Source organism: Acomys russatus, chromosome 26 (genome assembly GCF_903995435.1).
Source record: "Acomys russatus chromosome 26, mAcoRus1.1, whole genome shotgun sequence".
Lineage (NCBI taxonomy): Eukaryota > Metazoa > Chordata > Mammalia > Rodentia > Muridae > Acomys > Acomys russatus.
In genome coordinates, this window is record NC_067162.1 from 12,873,001 (window position 1) to 12,891,852 (window position 18,852).

Below are 18,852 nucleotides of genomic sequence, written 5' to 3' on the forward strand. Positions count from 1 at the left end.
TACTGGGATCTGATGCCCTCTTCTGGCACGCAGGTGTACATGCAGATAGAGCACTCAGTCATAAAATAAGTAAAAAAATTTTAAAAAGCAGAGATGGAAGCAATATCACAGACTTAAGAGATCTAGGAGATAGGCAAAGTGAAAATTGAGACGATAGTAAAACCCACAAGGTTGGGGGAAGGTCTGTGGATTAGGTAATGTAATATTAACTTCCTGGTTTTGATAATGAACCCTGATTATATAATATAGTCGGGAAAACCGGGTGAAAGGTGTTTGGAGCTTGTTAAAAATCTAAAATCTACTCAATAAAAGGCTAAAAAAAAAGAAAGCCTAGTGTACACCGTTCAAACACGATCTTTCTCAATTTTCCTTGTGAGTTTAAATGTAGGAACTATAAATGCTGGCTGTGCTCCACGCTTTCTGCATTGACTCTGGCATCGCCGGTTCGCAGAGAAGGGCAGAAAGAAGTGGCAGAGATTGGGCCAGGGGGTCCACGACATTCCCGGGCTACCGGTAACTGAGATGTTCCGGTGTAGGGACCAGCCTGGGGGTGCGACCAGAAATTGAGGGGCCCAGGCCTGGGGGCGGGGTCAGAAGGCTCTACGTTTTGGCCTGGGGGTGGGGTATAGCGCAAGAACGGAAGCCTAGTCTCTCTGGCTTTAAGAGTTGTGGGCGGGCCCGGAAGCGGCAGCACAAGGGCCTGGGGGCGGGGCCGAAGTCATCGGGCCAGAGCCTAGAGCCAGGGGAAGGGAAGGGGGCGGAGCCGGAAGCGGCGGCATTCAGACCTGGGGGCGGGCCGTAGTTCGCTGTCTGTATTGCGCTTGGGTGGCCTCGGAGAAGGACGCGCAGAGCTCTCAGCTGGAGTCCTCCTGACAAGCTCCGGTGCTAACGGTTGTGGCCATGTCGTCCGTGAGCCCCATCCAGATCCCCAGCCGCCTTCCGCTGCTGTTGACCCATGAGGGGGTGTTGCTGCCCGGCTCCACTATGCGCACGAGTGTGGACACGGCCCGCAACTTGCAGCTGGTGCGGAGCCGCCTGCTCAAAGGCACGTCGTTGCAGAGCACCATCCTAGGAGTCATCCCCAACACGCCCGACCCGGCCAGCGACGCGCAGGACCTGCCACCACTGCACAGGTAGGCCGGGCACCCGAAGGCCTCTGTGAATTGTTGTGTCTCAGTCACCTCGGGTGAAAAGTGGGAGTGACGCTTTTAACCAATGACCGTTAGTGAGCCAGATAAGTCGCGGAGCAGGACCTGACACGGGTGGAAACTCTGGGCTGTTTATTACCACCTGCCTGTTGCTGTTGATAATCGGATTTGAATCCGTGTCCAACGCGGCCCTCTCCACCGCGCTGGGCCAGTACTGTTTACTTCGCAGGCCCCTCCCCCATGCCACCTTTCACCCTGTTCCTTTCTTTCCACCAACCATCTGTCATGTTCTCCAGTGGAAACATTGTAATCTAGAGGGTTTCTTCTTCTTCTTCTTCTTCTTCTTCTTCTTCTTCTTCTTCTTCTTCTTTTTCTTCTTCTTCTTCTTCTTCCTTCTTCATCTTCTTCTTCATCATCTTCTTCTCTTTCTTTCTTCTTCCTTTCTTTCTTTTTTCCTGTCCATGTCTAAACTGCGCCGTTAACTTTTGGGTGTTTTGCTTTACATGCTATGCTACCCATTTTCTCTATTCCAGTGAGACAGACAAACAGACACACACACACACACACACACACACACACACACACACACTTCTCGAAGGGTCTTTCTTTGCATTTTCCCTGGAGTCTCTTTCTGCAACCTTTCTAATCTCTTATCTCACCTGAGTAGCCCAGTGTCCTGGCCCTAGTTCTGTGACTTGGGTGGTAGGTTTCACCTGTGTCTGACTTTGAACCTGCAAGCATCTCTTAAGTGTGTTAGGAAGGTCAGTCTGTGTAGACTGCTTGCTTTGCACTGTGCTTGATGGATAGCTTGGGTAGCTGTGCTTCCAAGGACTGTACAGTGATTGTGGATAAAGGGCACTTGAAGTGTGGGTGGGCTAATATGAGCTCTAGCACTGGCGTGCCTGTGTGCCCGGAAAGGCTGGCAGTTCCAGGAAGCTTAAGGCAGTTGGTAACCCTAAATGTGCTCTAAATGTACAGGGCGCACCAAATTTTGAGAAAGCATGAAAGTGTTGATTAATGTCACATAGAGTAAAGGTTGGAATGCTAATATTTGGACCATTGGTGCAGGATATTTGATCCTATTGTGATCCCTGAAATTGTGGACTGTAAAATCCTGTATTTTGTTTGGCACGATTCGAGCCCTAACACACCTTTATTCAAGAGCTTTCTGTACACAGGAGTTAATAAAGTTAACCCTAGGTCAAGAGGCAGAGCAAGAACCCAGCTGACAGGGATTGAAGAGTAGAAGGGACTTTGAGTTGAAGGGTATTTAAGGCAGCGTGCAGAAGTAGAAGGGGTCTTTAGCTCTTGAGCTCTTCAGCTCCTTGGCCTTTGGCTTTTTGGGCTTTTAGCTAGCAAGCCTTTGGCCTTGGGTTTTTGGCCTTTTCCTCCTGGGCTGTCAGCTGAGCTAGTGAGCGTTTTTGGGCCTTTTTCCTTCTGAGACATCAGCTGAGCTAGGAAGGTCAGGTGAGGGCTTTCTCTGCCTCTCTGAGCTAGCAGGTTTTCACCCCAGCATAAAATGTTTGGCATTTTCATTTAAAACAACAGACCATTTCACCTAAAATCACCTGTGGCTACTAAAACCACAGGTATTTCTTGGACAGTACTAATCTATAGCATGTCTCAGCAGATGGTATCTTCACGCTCGTCTCCTAAGTTCTTGCTCTGTGTATTATACTGAAGGTCTTTATCCAGGCTGGAGAGCTTCCTTCCCCTCCTTATTTTCAAGTTAAGGGCTCCTGACTCTAAAGGGCTTTTGATAAAGCTTAAAATGCATTATTTTTACATAAGTGGGACTGACTACATTACTTTGACAATTTGTAGCTTCTCTTCATGTTTTCAAAGGAGACTGATAGCTCTTTAAAAAACAAAACAAACAGCAAAACATGAAACAAACCCACAACAACTCAATAGTAGCATCATGAAAAATTTTGATCCCTATTTAAACTGTTTTTGGCTTTTGCCTAAATAGGATTGGACACTAAAATTTCATTACTTTATTACAACAAATTCTATTTGGCACTAGTTACCTAACATATGACCTCATTCCTTAAACCTCTGCTTATTTCTCCCATGTTATTTTACATTGTGTTCAATCACTTAGTTGAGGCAGAAATTCTCTGAATAGATTTTGTGTGTTTATTTGTTTGTTTGTTTTATTTCTTCTTGGGGGAGTGCACTAGAGACTGGACCTGTGGTTCTCAGGCTTGTTTTGTAAGTACTCTACCGTTAAGCTGTATCCTCAGCCCTTTTTTGTTTATTTGTTTTTGTTTTTTTTTTATTAATTTATTCATATTACATCTAGATTGTTAGCCCTTCCCCTGTTTCTTCCCATTCTTCCCTCCCTCCCATTTCTCCCCTTCTCCCCTCCCCTATGTCTGTGACTGAGGGAGACCTCCTCCCCCTATATATGCTCTCAGAATATCAAGTCTCTTCTTGGTAACTTGCTATCCTTCCTCTGAGTGCCACCAGGTCTCCCCATCCGGGGGACATGGTCAGAAAAGGGGCACCAGAGTTCGTGTGAGAGTCAGATCTCACTCTCCACTCAACGGTGGAGAGTATCATGTCCGTTGGCTAGGTCTTGGTAGGGGTTCGAAGCTTACTGCCTATATTCTCCTTGGCTGGTGCCTTAGTTTGAGGAGGACCCCAGGATCCAGATCTGCCTGTCATAAAGTTCTTCTTGTAGGTTTCCAGGACCCTGTGGGTCCTACTATTTCCTCTTTCTTCCATGCTACTCTTGCCTAAAGTCTCAATCGGATATCCTCTCCTCTGACCCACTTTCTTGGTAAGTAAAGATTTTCATGGTACGTATCCCTTGGACTAGTGTTTTGATATAAGTGAGTATATACCGTTTGCCTCTTTTTGCTTCTGGGTGAACTCACTCATTATGATAATTTCTAGATTAATCCATTTGTCCACAAGTTTTGGGAATTCCTCGTTTTTAATAGCTGAGTAGTATTCCATCGTGTAAATATACCACAGTTTCTTAGTCCATTCTTCTACTGAGGGACACTTAGGCTGTTTCCATGTTCTGGCTATTATATATAGAGCAGCTATGAACATGGTTGAGCATATGTCCCTGTTATGTGGTAGGGCATTTTCTGGGTATATTCCAAGGAGTGGGATGCTCAGCCCTTTTTTTAACTTTTAATTTTGATACTGAGTCTCACTAAGTACTCCGTGCTGGCTTTGAACGCTTCTGTAGCTCAATCAAGTATTGAACTGGTCATCCTCCTGCCTCAGCCCTCCAAGTAATCAGGATTCTATGTCCGTGTTACTAGGTTTAGCTTGATTTATTTCTTATGTGTGCTGGATAATTTTATGGCACCTTGACACAAGTTACAGTCATCTGAGAGGAGGGAACCTCGATTGAGAAAATGCATCTATAAAGTCAGGATGTAGGCAAGCTCGAAATTTTTTCTACCTTTCAATTCTCTTAACTGGCAGATTAAACAAACGTGGTCAAGACCCTTAGATGTTGGGCTGCTAGTGTTATGTCAACTTGACACAAGATGGAGTCATTTGAAAGAAGAAAACATCTTCAGAAGATGCTCCATAAGATGTAGGACATTTCCTTAGTTACTGATAGATGGCGGAGGGCCCAACCCATTGTGGGTGGAGCCATCCCTGGGCTGGTGGCCCTATGTCCTATAAGAAAGCAGGTTGAGCACGCCATGGGGAACAAGCCAGTGAGCAGCATCTCTCTCTGCATCAGCTTCCTGTCCTGTTTGAGTTCTTGTCCTAACTGCTTTTGATGATGAACTGTTATAGGGAACGATAAGTGAAATAAACCTTTTCCTCCCCAAATTGTTTTGGTTGTGGTGTTTCATCACAGCAATAGTCACCCCAAATAAGATAGAAACTGGTACTGAGATAGTGAATTATTGCTGTTGACAGACCTGACCATTTTGGGTTTGGGAGAATTGTGAAGGGCTTTGTAATTTGGGGCTAAAAAGGCCATTCAGTGTTCAAAGCTTGGTGAGCTTTTTCTGTGACAACTTGGAAGATAAGAATTTTGGGAGCAGTGCAAACGATGGAGGCCTGGCTTGTGACGCTTCAGAGAAAAGCAAAGGCTCTGCTGGGCCTTCTGTGTGAAGAAGCTGTGGCATCTGCTCTGCTGGAGCTGAAGAATTGGCTGTAAGACCAGAACCACTAAGGTTAAATCTTTGCTTTGCTTGGACAATGGATGCTGGTCAGCTGGTGCTGAAAAATCAGCTGTGGTTGAGAAGAGACCAGCATCACTGAGGTGATAACATCTGGAAGGGAGGTGAGCAAGGTTTTACTTCTGAACTTAGTAGTGTAAGTGTCATCCAGGTGGTACTGGTTTTAAAGGCATAAAGGGCTCATAGAGAGCAACTGAAGCTTGGCACTGTGTGGCAAGGCTGGAGTCCTTGAAGAGAGCCCAGGAAAGGCTATTGGTAAAAGTGGAGCTAGCTGGACAAGAGACCCCACCATTTTGAAAAAGCCAGAACGATAGGATGACCACCAAGAACAGCAGCAGCCGTGGAGTGGAGCCAGTGGGAACACACAAGACCAGCTCTGTGTACTGCAGAGGGCAGTGCAAAAGAAGTGACCCAGGCTCCTTGGAGGAGCCCAGAAGATCATGACTGAATCCCAGATAACTGGACATTGTGTTATTTACACCTTTGAGGTTTGGTTTTACTTTGTTCAAATTGTGACTGCGCCTTGGTTCTTCTCTCTTGAAGTAAGAAAGCATTTAACTCATATTCGATTTTACAGGAGTCCCATTTGAGAGACTGGATTTTAAAATAAATTTTAGATCTTGAGCTGAATTTTAAAGTGTTTGAATTTGTAAAGACCGTGGGGCTTTTAACATTTGTAAAATGTTTTATATTGTGATTTTGAGGGTTACTAATTGCTTTCACATAAATAACTTCAAATAACAGTAGCTAAGTTCTCCTTGACTGAAACTAATCAATAATTCAATAATGTGGTAATCTTCATGTTAAGTGTTCATCTGGTGCCTTTCTTTTAGCTTAGCTGGCAGTGCTGTTGGTTTGTTTACATTTCTGGGGAATAGAATATAGGGTCTCAGCATGCTAAGCAAAGAACTCTACCACTGAGCCCCACCCTGGTCCTCATTTCAATTAGAAAGTTACTATAACAAGTCTTCACAGAGTTACAGCACTTAAGAACTCACTAGGCTATAGCTATACTAGAAATTGTGTTTTTACCTGAGAAGTCTATATATAGAAAGACTGTACTGTACTCCTCAGATTCTGAAGTCTTTTCTCTGTTATGGCTTTCAGATGCTCTGTGCTTTAATAGTATGAGCGCTGAGCTGTCTAGTGTCCGCCTGCTTCTGTACACAGCTCTGTCCTTCCCAGTCACCTCCTTTTCTGGATGCTAGTAATGCCCGGAGATGAATGGAGGGCTCCGCTCCTGCCTGATTGCCTTACAGTCTCCTGGTGCAGCCCCAGTAACCACGGACTAGCGCCCGTTTGCCGCCTTCTCCGTGCAGCACAGCCCTTCTTCGTGCATAGTATATGGGTGTTACTGGATAGGAGGCCTTTTTTTATTTTTAAAGGAATGTGAACTTGGCTTACATGCCACCTAACAACTGCCTGCATTTCTTAGCTTAACCATATTATTACTGGCTCCTGTGTGACTTGCTGTTTCATTAGTGAAAGGGGACAGTCATTTAACACCATTTGCACAGTGCCATTCATTTTTCAACCACACATTTTACAAAGTTTTGATTTGTGTGTGTTTGGGGGGCATGCACTCCATCTGTGGAGCACCTGTGGAGGACAAACAGCTTGGGAGAGTCATTTCTCACTTTCACCATATAGGTCCCTGGAATTTAACACATGTCTGCAGGCTCGGCAGATGGCACCATTACCCACTGAGTCATCTCACTGGCCCCTACCTAACATTGTTCCCAGTGGGCTGGACTTTCCCCCATCAATCACTAATTAAGAAAATGTACTGCAGACTTACCTATAGCCTGATCTTATGGAGACATTTTCTCCACCAAGGTTTCCACCTTTTAGATCATTCTAGCTTGTTTAAAGTTGTCATAAAACTAGCCAGGTCACTATGCTGATAACTATTCATTTTTGTAGTTCTTGATAGTGCAAATTCATGTCATCCATTGTAGTGAGATAAGAGTGAGAATTATCATAAGACCTAAGTTAAGAACTCCATTGCTAGCAAACATATTTGTAACTGTGGGTAGACACTTTGTTTCTCCAGTTTTGAATCTCAATTACTCAATTGTCACAGGAGATATTGGCACTTTCTTGTGGGTAAAAAGGGAAATATAGCAAAGTAATACTCAGAAGCTTTTTACAACTGCAAAGCACTCTACACCTAATCCTCATGGTGGTGGTGTGCTCTGAATAGGTAGTTTTAAATGTAGATTTCATAGAAAGGGGTTGAGGAGAGGAGTGGAGAGCCCTACATTTCCCAAGTTTGGGCAGAACTGAGCCAGTGTCGTTACAGAAAAAGTCTTGGAGAGTTGTGCATTCTGATATGAATAGAGGGCTTTTAATTAGAACAGAAGCAGCAATGACAGCAGAGGTCATTGTTTGGTAGACAGGGCCAACTTTAGACAGTTCCATCCTGCCCTCACCTGAGCAGACTGCCTTTCTTGACTGTTCCAATTAGATTTTCCTACCAATATAGAGAGGGTTTTTAGAACACCTGGATTGTGCAAAGTAATTCACCAAAGCCCCCATTCAGACCTTATGCGGGGTACCATTCTTTACTATTTTACAAACTCCGAGGTACATTGCCACTGGGAGCTTCAAAGCTTCTTTCACCTTTAACAGAATCAGAGTGCTGAGAAGATGCGTTTATTGCAGAGCTGCCACCTAAAGGGAAAAGCACCGCTCATCCAAAGGATTTGGACCTGAAGTTGTAAATTCAAAGTAGACCTTCCATATCATATAAGGCACATGTCCTAGTAGAAGGGCCAAGGGGTTTAGAAGGACGAGTTTCATAGATAGTGGTGTTCTTTTTGTTTTTGTTTTTGTTTTCTTTCCTTTTCTTTTCTTTTGGTTTTTCGAGACAGGGTTTCTCTGTGTAGCCTTGGCTGTCCTGGACTCGCTTTGTAGACCAAGCTGGCCTTGAACTCACAATGATCCACCTGCCTCTGCCTCCCGAGTGCTGGGATTAAAGGCGTGCACCCAGCTATAGTGTTCTTCTGCTGTGATTAAATACTCTGACAAAAGCAACTTCGGGAGGCCAGGCTTATTTTGGCTCACATTTTAGGTAAGAAAATCAGGGCAGCAGGAGCTTGAAGTAACTAGGCACATCACATCCAAATCCAGAAGCAGACAGCAAAGCATGTTGTGCTCAGCTCGTTCTCTCTAACATATATACAGCAGTGTCTTAGCCGAGGGAAGGGGCCAGTCACAGTGCTCAATTCACTGAATCAAGTTACTCTCTCACAGGCATGCCCAGAGTCCCATCAAGGTGGCATTTAGATTAGCCATCACAGTGACAAACAGTGTAAAGGCAATGTATGTATTGTAGTAGGAAATTAGATTCATTGGCTGTTTGTTTATTTGCTTTTCTATATAAAGCCTACAGATAAGGAGTGCAGTAGTTACTTTTCTATTGCTGTGTTCTAACACTGTGACCAAGGAAACTATTGAAGGGCTTATTTGGGATTGATTACAGTTTGAAAGGGATAAGAGTTCATCACCTCCATGGTGGGAAGCACAGCAGCAAGCACCAGGCATGGGGGTGGTAATACCTGAGTGCTCACAACTCACACCACAAGCAGGAACCAGCAGGAGCACACTGGGATGGCAGGAGGCTTCAAAACTTCCAAGCCTACCCCTTGTAATATGCTTCCTCCAGCAAAGCCATTCCTCCTAAGCCTCCCCGTACAGCGTCATCTCAAATGCCCAAGAATATGGGGGACATTGCATTCAAGCCACAGCCCATTCCCCAGCCCCCATAGTCTCATGGCCATATCACAAGGCAACATTCATTGAGTCTAACTTCAAAGTCCCTATAGTCTTCCACAGTCTCAAAGCACTGTTTTAAAGTCCAAAGTCTAAAATTTCTTCTGAGACTCAGGCAGTCTCTTAGCTGTAATGCCTTGTAAAATCAAAAAGCTAATTACACAATTCCAGCATACAATGGCAGAGGATACACACCATCCTTCCAATAGGGAGGAATAGGAGCATAATGAGGAAACCACTGGACTCAAACCAGCCAGGCAAACACCAAAATTTCTGGCTCCATATCCAGTGTCAAAGGGCTTAGATGCCTCGGTTCTTCCATCTTTGCTGCCTGCTGCACACTTCTGAACTCTCTTGGGCTGGTCCTACTCCCTCTATGTAGCCACCACACCTGGCTATGTCGGCACTTTTTGAAGGGAATGTGTGTTCTGCCATATTAAGCATAATCCTAATGTTTTGTGTGTTTTTCAGGATTGGAACAGCTGCCCTGGCAGTTCAGGTAGTGGGCAGTAATTGGCCCAAGCCACACTACACTCTGCTAATCACTGGCCTGTGCCGGTTCCAGATCGTGCAGGTCTTAAAAGAGAAGCCATATCCCGTGGCTGAAGTGGAACAGCTGGACCGACTTGAGGAATTTCCCAATACCTGCAAAACCAGGGAGGAGCTGGGGGAGCTGTCAGAACAATTCTACAGATACGCAGTGCAAGTGGGTGGCTTCCACTTTCCCTTAAACCTTTTCCCTGTTGCTTCTTTGCTGTCCTGAGATCAGATGACTCTGTTTGGTGGTGAAGCTGTAGGGCTGTAGAGCTGCGTATATTGAAATGATTTTGTGGTATTTTATAGTGTATTCCAGTTTGCTTTTGCCTAGGTTTATACTTAAATCATGCTGGACATATTGGCCAACTCTTTGTAAAGGTGTCCTAAAATATAATCCCAGTGTTTCTCAACCTGTCATTGTTAAACCTAAGTGTTTAGTGTTAAAGTGAAAAATAGTACAGAGTTGCCGCTAAAATACTAATCCAAATAGTAGAAGTGCTATTGTTTCATGTCCAGATCAAACTACACAGGCTAGTGACTGTAAGGGTGAAGCGATAGTGGACCATTTCAAGTGTGGTTGCACTGTTAGCTGGCTAGTATCGGGGAGGGACGCATGCTTTGGCTATGCATGAAGTATTACACTTCTTAATTCTAGGTGTCAGTTTTTTTCATCAAATGTAGATTAAAAAAACAATTTCCTCTTTCTACCTTGTTTTACTTAAAACCATAATAAGAATATAAATGTAGTCTTCTGCTTTTCTAATGGTGTAATCCACTACCCTGAGAGAATCTGTGAGGACGAGCTGGTGTCTAGGATCCTGATCTTGATTTCAGGCACCAATGGTAACCAAAGTGTGGAGCAGATGTGCACAGCCTGTGGCATTTGCATCTGATGGTCATTCTAAGTAATATGTGCTCCTGGTATGGTAAACAGATAGAAGTATGGGAATTTTGGGGTTATAACGTCAGGGCTGAAGGAAGAATGTACTAGAAGAACAAGCCTCCAGTATGTGAACTGGAACAGGCAGACTGAGGGTGTATCTTAATGTTAGAGCTGTCCTGGTATGTCCAAGGCTGGGAGTGGATTCTCTTGAGGAGGACACAGAAGGTAAAGGTCAGATTTCCTAGTAATGTGATGGCCCTTTACACCTGTTGTCTTAGGCCTGTCTTGCCGCAACTCTAGTTACTACATAGAAAGCAGAAGTTCTAGCTACACTGAATAAGGAAAAAAAAACCCACATTTGTTATTTCTTGTGACTTTTGCCTTTTGTTCTTCTTTCTTTTCTGAACTTTAGGCTCTGTATACTTTCCAACTGCTGTGTGCTGTCACTGTTCCTTCCCTGTGCCTGCTCACTCGGGTACCATCACTGCTTATCATCTTGTTTTGAAACTGTCTTACAGACCTGCTTCTCCTACAAACCTGAATCCTACCCTGTGTCGGCTCTCGTGCATGCGCAGCACGCTGTGTTTGCCAAATAGTTTCTAGTCTCAAGGCGGGGGGGATGGATTTAACTTTTGTTTCTGACACTGAATTCCTGGGAGCAAGAGTCTTTGAATTTTTTTTTTTTTTTTTTTAATGCCCTGTTTGTTTGTTTTGTGTATTTTTCCCACCTAACCATCTTTATATAGTTGTACTTTAATTCTGCTGAGTCTTGGAAATTAATGAGTAGTTCCCTAAATTACAGTGTTTTCAGAGCTATTTGATTAGTGCTGGCCTATGAAATCTGGCCTTATTTTAGTTGGTTACATGAAGATTTGGTATATCATTCATAAATTAGTTAGCATGAACAAGTTTTGCATATTAGCCACAAAACAGAACTCACATCACAAAGGCTTGTGTTTTGCTAAGGCTTCCTGACTAAAACTATAGGTGCAATGATCTGCCTTTTGGTGTCACTTAAGAACCAAAGTAGACTGGATTAATCTCAGGGTCTTCTTCCTTAGGCAGAGGCAGAAAAAGGAAATCCAGCAAATATTTCCATGACCTAGTATTTCTGCCCTCTCCCATTTCAAAGATCAGCACCAGACTGCAGCTACCCCTGTATTCAGAGGAGGTGAGAAAGAGCAGGCCTACTGTGTGCTCAAAAGAAAGGGGAATGACTCTCTGTCAGTTGTCCTAATAACTAGGAGGGTTGCTAGAAGCTTATCTTCACCTTAGTCTGTTGTGATATTCTAGCATGGAGTTTTTTGTTTCATGTGTGTGTCCCAACTAAATAAATATCAGAGTGCAGACCAATTAACCCAAAATCACACTAAAAATCAAAATTTCAACTCCTAATTGGCTGTTCTAGTAGCACCAACTGTGCTACCAATTTTCAGATCTAATATTACATTATAGTTATATGAAAGGGTGTTCTTTTGTTAAGAACAAGAGGCATGATGCCTGCAGCTTACATGTGGCATGTCTGGGAAGTACACAGAGAGAAAGCAGAAGTCACAAAATAGGAAGAGCTAGTAGATCCATACAGGAGTGCCAGGGTCACCATGTTCTTCTTGCAACTTTGTTATGGGTTTTAAAGTCTAGAACAAATTTACAAAGCCTTGTAAAAATTTTAGTATTGAATACTTAACTATCCATTTTTCCTTTTTACTTTGATAGACATTTAAAACTGTAATTACTTTTTCTTTGAGAGGTGCATATGTGTGGGGTCAGAGGACAACTTTGAGGAGTCATTTCTCTCCTTCTACCATGTGGGTCTCCTGAGGCTCAAGCTCAGGTCCCCACACCTGGGGGGTGGTGCCTGAACCTGCTGAGCCATCTCTCAAACCCTCTGGTACGCATTCGTCAAAGTCTTCGTTTCTTCTGTTTCCTGTAAACTGCCTACCATGTATGAATCGGTGATCTTTCAAAAGATGACACCCCAAAATTAGACCTGCATGAAAATCCGGTTGTGTTATTTCACAAATGCCACTGCTTGGTTTCATTAGACTATCTTTTTCCCCTTTTAGTTGGTGGAAATGTTGGATATGTCAGTCCCTGCAGTTGCTAAATTGAGACGTCTTCTGGATAGTCTCCCAAGGGAAGCTCTACCAGACATTCTAACTTCAATTATTCGAACAAGCAACAAAGAGAAGCTCCAGGTATGTGCCCTTCTGAAATGCCAGGGGTGGTTTCTTAGGTCTGGGTAGTGTTTCAACTTTCACCTTCTTAAACACATTCTAGAGACTCAAAGGAAGAAGCTAAAATGCTTTAACTTAAAAAAAACACTCGGCCAGGCATTATGCCTGTCATCCAGGCACTTGGGAGGTAAAGGCAGAAAGATCAGAACTTAGGTCATCCCTGGGTACATCTGGAGTTCAGAGACAGCTTTGGCCATGTGAGACCCTCGCTTGGAAAAGAGGAGGAAGACATGGGAGGTGGAAAGAGAGAATATGAGTTGACTTTGAAAGATGACTATTGTTACCAGGTATGGTAGCACATACCTGTAATCTCAGCACTCTGCCCAGCAGTTCAAGGCTAGTCTAGACTGTAAAGCCAGGCTGTGTCTCAAAGGCAGAACAAAGTTTATATTGTTGTTTGCACAATCAGTGTTTTTGGAGGGTGCAATCAGTAGTAGTAGTGGTCAGTTTGTGAAGACAAAGAAAGAATGATTTTTAAAGTAACTTTAATTTTTATTTAAATTTAATTTTTTTAATTTCACATATTTAGGGTGGGAGGGATGTCAGAGATTGCTGTTGGTGGCTTTCTCTATCACGTTATGCCTTCTTAAACAGGGTCTCTCATTGAACTTGGAGCTCCCTGATTGGCTAGACTGGCTAGCAATGAGCTCTGGGGCATCTGCTTGGCTCTTCCTCTACCCTACAAGTTATGGAGGTGAGCCAGCACACCCAGCTTTACATGGTTGCCGGGAACTCAAGCTCAGGCCCTCAACTGATAGGCACTGGTTGGGGGCAGATTCAAAAGGAAGAAGCAGGAGAAAGCAGGCCTGCTTTGGAGTCACCTGACTGCAGCCTTATGAGCGTGTTATCCTGAGGGAGTGCACTGTCATGCATAGCAAAATTTAACATTTGGGGCTAGAGAGATGGCTCAGTGGGTAAAATGCTTGCTTGCTATGCAAGCATGAGGACCCGAGTTCAGAATCTTGGCACCTGTGTCAAAGCCAGGCATGGAGGTAAGTGTGCATCCCTAGCTCCAACACTGCAGGAGAGCGAAGGATTCTGGGGGCTCACTGCTTGTGAGTCCCCAGCAGATCAGTGAGTTCCGGGCTCACTGAAAAATCCTAGCTCAAAAGATAAGTTGCAAAGAAGCAGAGGAAAACATCTGATATTGACAGCTTTGGCTTCCGTGTACGTTTGTGCATGTACACCACACACACACATACACACACACCAGTGTATACCATACATACATACACAGGCACATACACAAATTAATATTTTGAACCTAGAATTTGTTGAGATCATAATATATATAGGCTAATTCTCAGAAACTGTTGGCATCCATTATTGTTGGATCTCTCTCTTTTCAGTACGAGGATTGACCCCAGCGTCTCACATGGACTGGGCAAGCACTCTCTACCACTCTGTATGTCCAGCCCCGTTTTTCTACTTTGTGTTATGACACAGCTCATTAAGTTCCTTAGGCTGGCCTTGAACTTAATCTAATCTAGGTAGGCCTTGAACTTGAGATTCCTGTCCCTCGGTCTATCAAGTACTGGGATTACAGGCCTGTGCTACCAGGCACAGCTGTATTTGGCTTTTGATCGTGGGATAAAACATCATTTAAAAATAAAAGTCAATTACTTCTGTCCATGTCTTAAAAATTCTGCCCAGTTTCTTTTTGCTGATAATATAGTTGAGGAATTGTTGAGGTTCTTTTAGTTTGGAGGGTTATACACCGAAAATTGGCGAGATAGCTGCATCCTATGGCTCTCTACGGCCACCTGCCTTCCTGAACCAAGCATGTGAAATGCCTGGAAGGTAAGAGGTTCAGCCTGGGGCTAGAGGTGAGGCCCAAGACAACACAGTGCCTCAGAGCTGCTCCTTAGACAGCTCAGTGGCAACTGCCCAGGCACTGCCACACCGCCCTCATAGGGCCACACAGGGCCAGGGCCATGTGGATTATAGTTGTACCTTTCTTTTAATTTAAGGACTTAAATCATGGTACTGCCTGCTTGTGTTTAGAGTATATGCGTCTGAGAAAGGTGCTGTTAATTGGCTCCTGCTTCCTAGATCCTAGATGCGGTGAGCCTGGAGGACCGGTTCAAGATGACCATACCCCTGCTTGTCAGGCAGATTGAAGGCCTGAAATTACTTCAGAAAACCCGCAAACCTAAGCAAGATGATGACAAGCGGGTAAGTCTTTTTCTTTCCTTTCTTGGCAGCGTCTTGCTTTAGCTTCCAGGCTAGACTTGAATTCAAAGCTGTTTTCTTTCTCTAGCCTCAAGAGTACCAATGTCATCGGCATGTGCCACCACACCCAGCTTATTCTCTTATTACATTTTTCTCTCTCTCTGTAATATGAAATTTAGTTCTTTTGAGAAAAGAAAAACTTGGAAGCCAGGTGTGTGTGTATTTAGCTGCTAGGGAGATGGGAGTGTGACGAGTCTTGGAGTGTAGGAACCGGGAGCCAGCCTGGCCGCATAACAGAAGCCCAACTCCCAAAAACAAGCAAACAAAAAACTTAAGAAGGATTTGAAAATAAAGAAGACAAAGTTCATTGCTTCTGAGAAGATCTTGATGTGTCCAGGGTGGTTCTTTTAATTGCCTGGATTTTCTTTTAGCATATCAGCCTCGCCTCAGTTCTTAACAAACATTTCCAAAATGCTAGTGTATCAGGTCTCGTCTAGTAATAGTTGGAGTTAGTTCATGATACTAAAATGTTGAGAAGTCAAAGAACAGCACTTTTAAAATATAATAGCAACACTGTGGGAAACAAAAAACATTAGAGGTGTGGGAGTGTTTGAATTTGGCACAGAAAAGGGTTTGCAATGGAAAAAAAAAACAAATTTTAGCAAGAAGCCAGAAGTTCACTGAAGCATTGTAACTGGTAGGGGAGGGATGAGTTAACAGCACCTTGCTGAGACGCAGAACCGGACAAGAAGGTAAGTAAGCAAGGTGGCACTCAGCCAGGATGGGTCAGAGACAGATGAAGGTAGTGTGGAAGGAGACATTTGCATGCAGGAGCAGCGATGGCAGCTGCTGAGTGTAAGCAGCTATGCACGGGAGATAGTGCAGGTGCAGTAAAGTACGCAGGATACCTGTGGTTCCTAGTGTGTCTTGTAGTCACTTCCTGCCTGTTGTGTGTACTGACAACCATGTCCACTGTCTGCCCATCTGCTTCTTAACTTCTGTGGTGTGAATGTGTGCACCTGCCTCCCAGTAGTTCTGAACTGTATTTCCCAAAGATGCAGACTGTAGCCGCAAAAGTGTTTATGGAGCACCCATCCTGGCCTTACCTTAGCCTAAGACTTCTTTCCTCCCTGTGCTCTCCCTCATTTTCTCTCTTCCTCTCCCTTTTCCTCTCCCTCAACTGCTCCTTTTTTCTTTCCTTTCTTGTCTTTCTTGTTTTGTTTTATTTTTAATATTTTGGAGACTGGGCTTACTCTGTAGCCTAGGCTACCCTGTAGTTCTTAGCCCCCTGCCTCAGCTGAATGTGTTTGGCATATCCTTTCTTGTTAGGTTATAGCAATACGCCCCATCAGGAGGATTACACACATCCCAGGAACTCTAGAAGATGAGGAGGAGGAGGAAGATAATGATGACATTGTCATGCTGGAGAGAAAAATAAGAGCGTCTAGTATGCCGGAGCAGGCTCACAAAGTCTGTGTGAAGGAAATAAAAAGGTAAACATTCATTAGTGTTTTTATTTTCCTTCTTAATGTTAAAAAGTATTGCTCATGAAAATGTGATGATGCTACCTTGAGCCACCGACAAAAAGCTGCGTCATTGTTTATTCTCCCCTCTTTCTCCTTTATTTTGCTGGGTCAGTTCTTAGGCCACCTATGTATATTACTTCATTGCCAACTTTTGTCTTTCTTGACCTTCCTAATCCTTTTCTTTTTTTAAATTTTTTTTTTTTTTTTTTTTTTTACCTGCATGATTATTTCTAAGGATGTCAGAAGAGAGCATTGGATCTCCTGGGATTGGTGTTACAGATGGTTGTGAGCTATCATGTGGGTGCTAAAAGTCAAACCCTGGTCCTCTGGAAGACAGTCATTGCCCATAACTGCTGGGCTTCCTTCCAGCTCTACCCTCCCTAATGCTTGGCTTGCACCTGTGACTGGTACAATGCTCTCCCTCTCTCTCTTCATTGCTTTGCACAGCCTAAGTCTTGAAACATTCTTTCCCCAGCTTTTGGGGAAGGACTCGGTGTCGGTCAGGCAGGCCCTGGCCTTGAGCTCAGTCCTCCTGCTTTAGCTTCCTACGTGAACAGCCTGCAGGCTGTGTCACCATGCTCAGCTGCGAAATGTTCTTAACTCCTAAGCTGCCGCCGCTTTCACTAACCTTTCCCTCAATGACTGAGAGGTGGTGCATCTTTTGTACTTGCACTCTGCTGTCGTATCTCACTGCTGTAGCAGCCTTTTGATGTCTAAGGAACTGACCAAACTTCTTTGTTTAGTTACAGTGTCATACGCAGGCCAGGGTCTATGTTTATTGTTGTTCTAAGGGTTTAACCCAGGGCCTTGTGGCCAGTAAGCATGTCCTTTACTACTGACGTGTATCCCTGTTCCGTTGTGTCTGTTTCTCATTAGACTATAAATTCCAGAGGGAGGGCTGGAGCTCAGCAGTAGCATTTTTGCCTATCATATACAAGGCCCCAGTTCTGCAATGAATTAATCAGTTAACACTAGGAGATGAAGGATGTCAGTTTTTTCCGTGTACAAAGTAAAGGAAAACTTTAACAACCACATAGGATGTATGGTTGGACTGTACATTTAGGACGACCTCAGAGTTCATGAGAGCACCTGTTTGCTGTAGTGTGTATCTATGTAAACTTGCTGCTAGCTCTGTAAAAGCTTTGTTCAGGCTTGAAAAGTTAAGGAGACATGCTTGGTTTTTCAGTTATTGTGGAATTGCTGTGTTCTTGAACCTGTTGGCTACATATTCTTTCCCCACAGACTCAAAAAAATGCCTCAGTCAATGCCTGAATATGCTCTGACTAGAAATTATTTGGAACTTATGGTGGAGCTTCCTTGGAACAAAAGTACAACTGGTGAGCTCACAATGACACCTGCTTTTCAGTCTCACTGTCACTCAGAAATCTCATGCAGACTTTCATTTTGCACATTACATCAGGACATGGCGATATATGCCTATATTTCTATACTCAGGCGAGTTCTAGGTTCAAGGCCAGCCTGGGCTATACTGGGAAACTCCATCTCAAAAAACAACAACAATTTTTTTTCTTTAATTATTTTGAAACCATTTTTATTGAGATATAATGGCATAGAAAATGTTGCACACATTTTATAATTATGTCTTGATGAAGTTCAGAAGCCCCTCCATGATAATTTTATCACCATCATTTGTACCATAAATATACCATTCACTTCCCAAAATCAACTCCCATTCACTGTGTTCTTCCAATTGGAGAGAGAGAGAGAGAGAGAGAGAGAGTGGGGGGGGGGGACGGAGACATGGTTAAAAACATGTAACAAATGCTCTTAGCAACATTTTTTTATTTTTTTAATTTTATGTGTATGGGTGTTTTGCCTCTATGTATTTCTGTGCATCACATGTGCCCAAGGAGGCCAGCAGAGCTTTGTCACATTCCCTGAGACTAGAGTTACAGACAGTTGTGAAAAGCCTTGTGGGTTCTGGCTTTGAGCCTCAGTCATCTGGAAAAGCAACCAGTGCTCTTAACTTTGGAGTCATCTTTCCAGCTCTCTTCATAACAAATTTTGGGTTGGGTTGGGTTGGGTTGGGCTGGGTTGGTTTTTGAGACAGGACCTCACTATGTAGCTCTAGCTGTCCTGGAATTCATTATGTAGACCAGTATGGTCTCAAACTCACAGAAATTCATCTGCCTCTTCCTCTTAGCAAATTTTAAGAATACAGAACAATATTGTTAGCTAAAGATACTGTGTCATGAAGTAGATCTCCAGAACTCACACTTACCTAACTGAAAATTGTGACCTTTTCCCATCACCCTGCCAATACCCTTCTTCCCCAAATCCTGGCAACCATTGTACTCGGCTTCTGAGAGTTTTAAAGTCCGCATACTAAGTGAAAGCATTCAGCATGTGTGTTCCTGGCTGTTTTCTCTTAGTGTAATGCATGTTATGTGA

At 43.8% G+C, this 18,852-nt stretch overlaps 1 protein-coding gene across 1 annotated transcript in view; it reads left to right on the forward strand.

Annotated features, from left to right (window-relative positions):
• The first annotated feature begins 785 nt into the window (after positions 1–785).
• Lonp2 (lon peptidase 2, peroxisomal) overlaps positions 786–18,852 on the forward strand; it is an 86,436-nt gene continuing 68,369 nt past the window's right edge. Inside the window, exons 1-6 of the mRNA XM_051169091.1 lie at positions 786–1,133; positions 9,557–9,791; positions 12,572–12,703; positions 14,795–14,917; positions 16,244–16,407; positions 17,683–17,777. Coding sequence (XP_051025048.1) covers positions 901–1,133; positions 9,557–9,791; positions 12,572–12,703; positions 14,795–14,917; positions 16,244–16,407; positions 17,683–17,777 — 982 coding nt within the window. The 5' untranslated portion in view covers positions 786–900. The remainder of the gene's footprint in view (positions 1,134–9,556; positions 9,792–12,571; positions 12,704–14,794; positions 14,918–16,243; positions 16,408–17,682; positions 17,778–18,852) is intronic.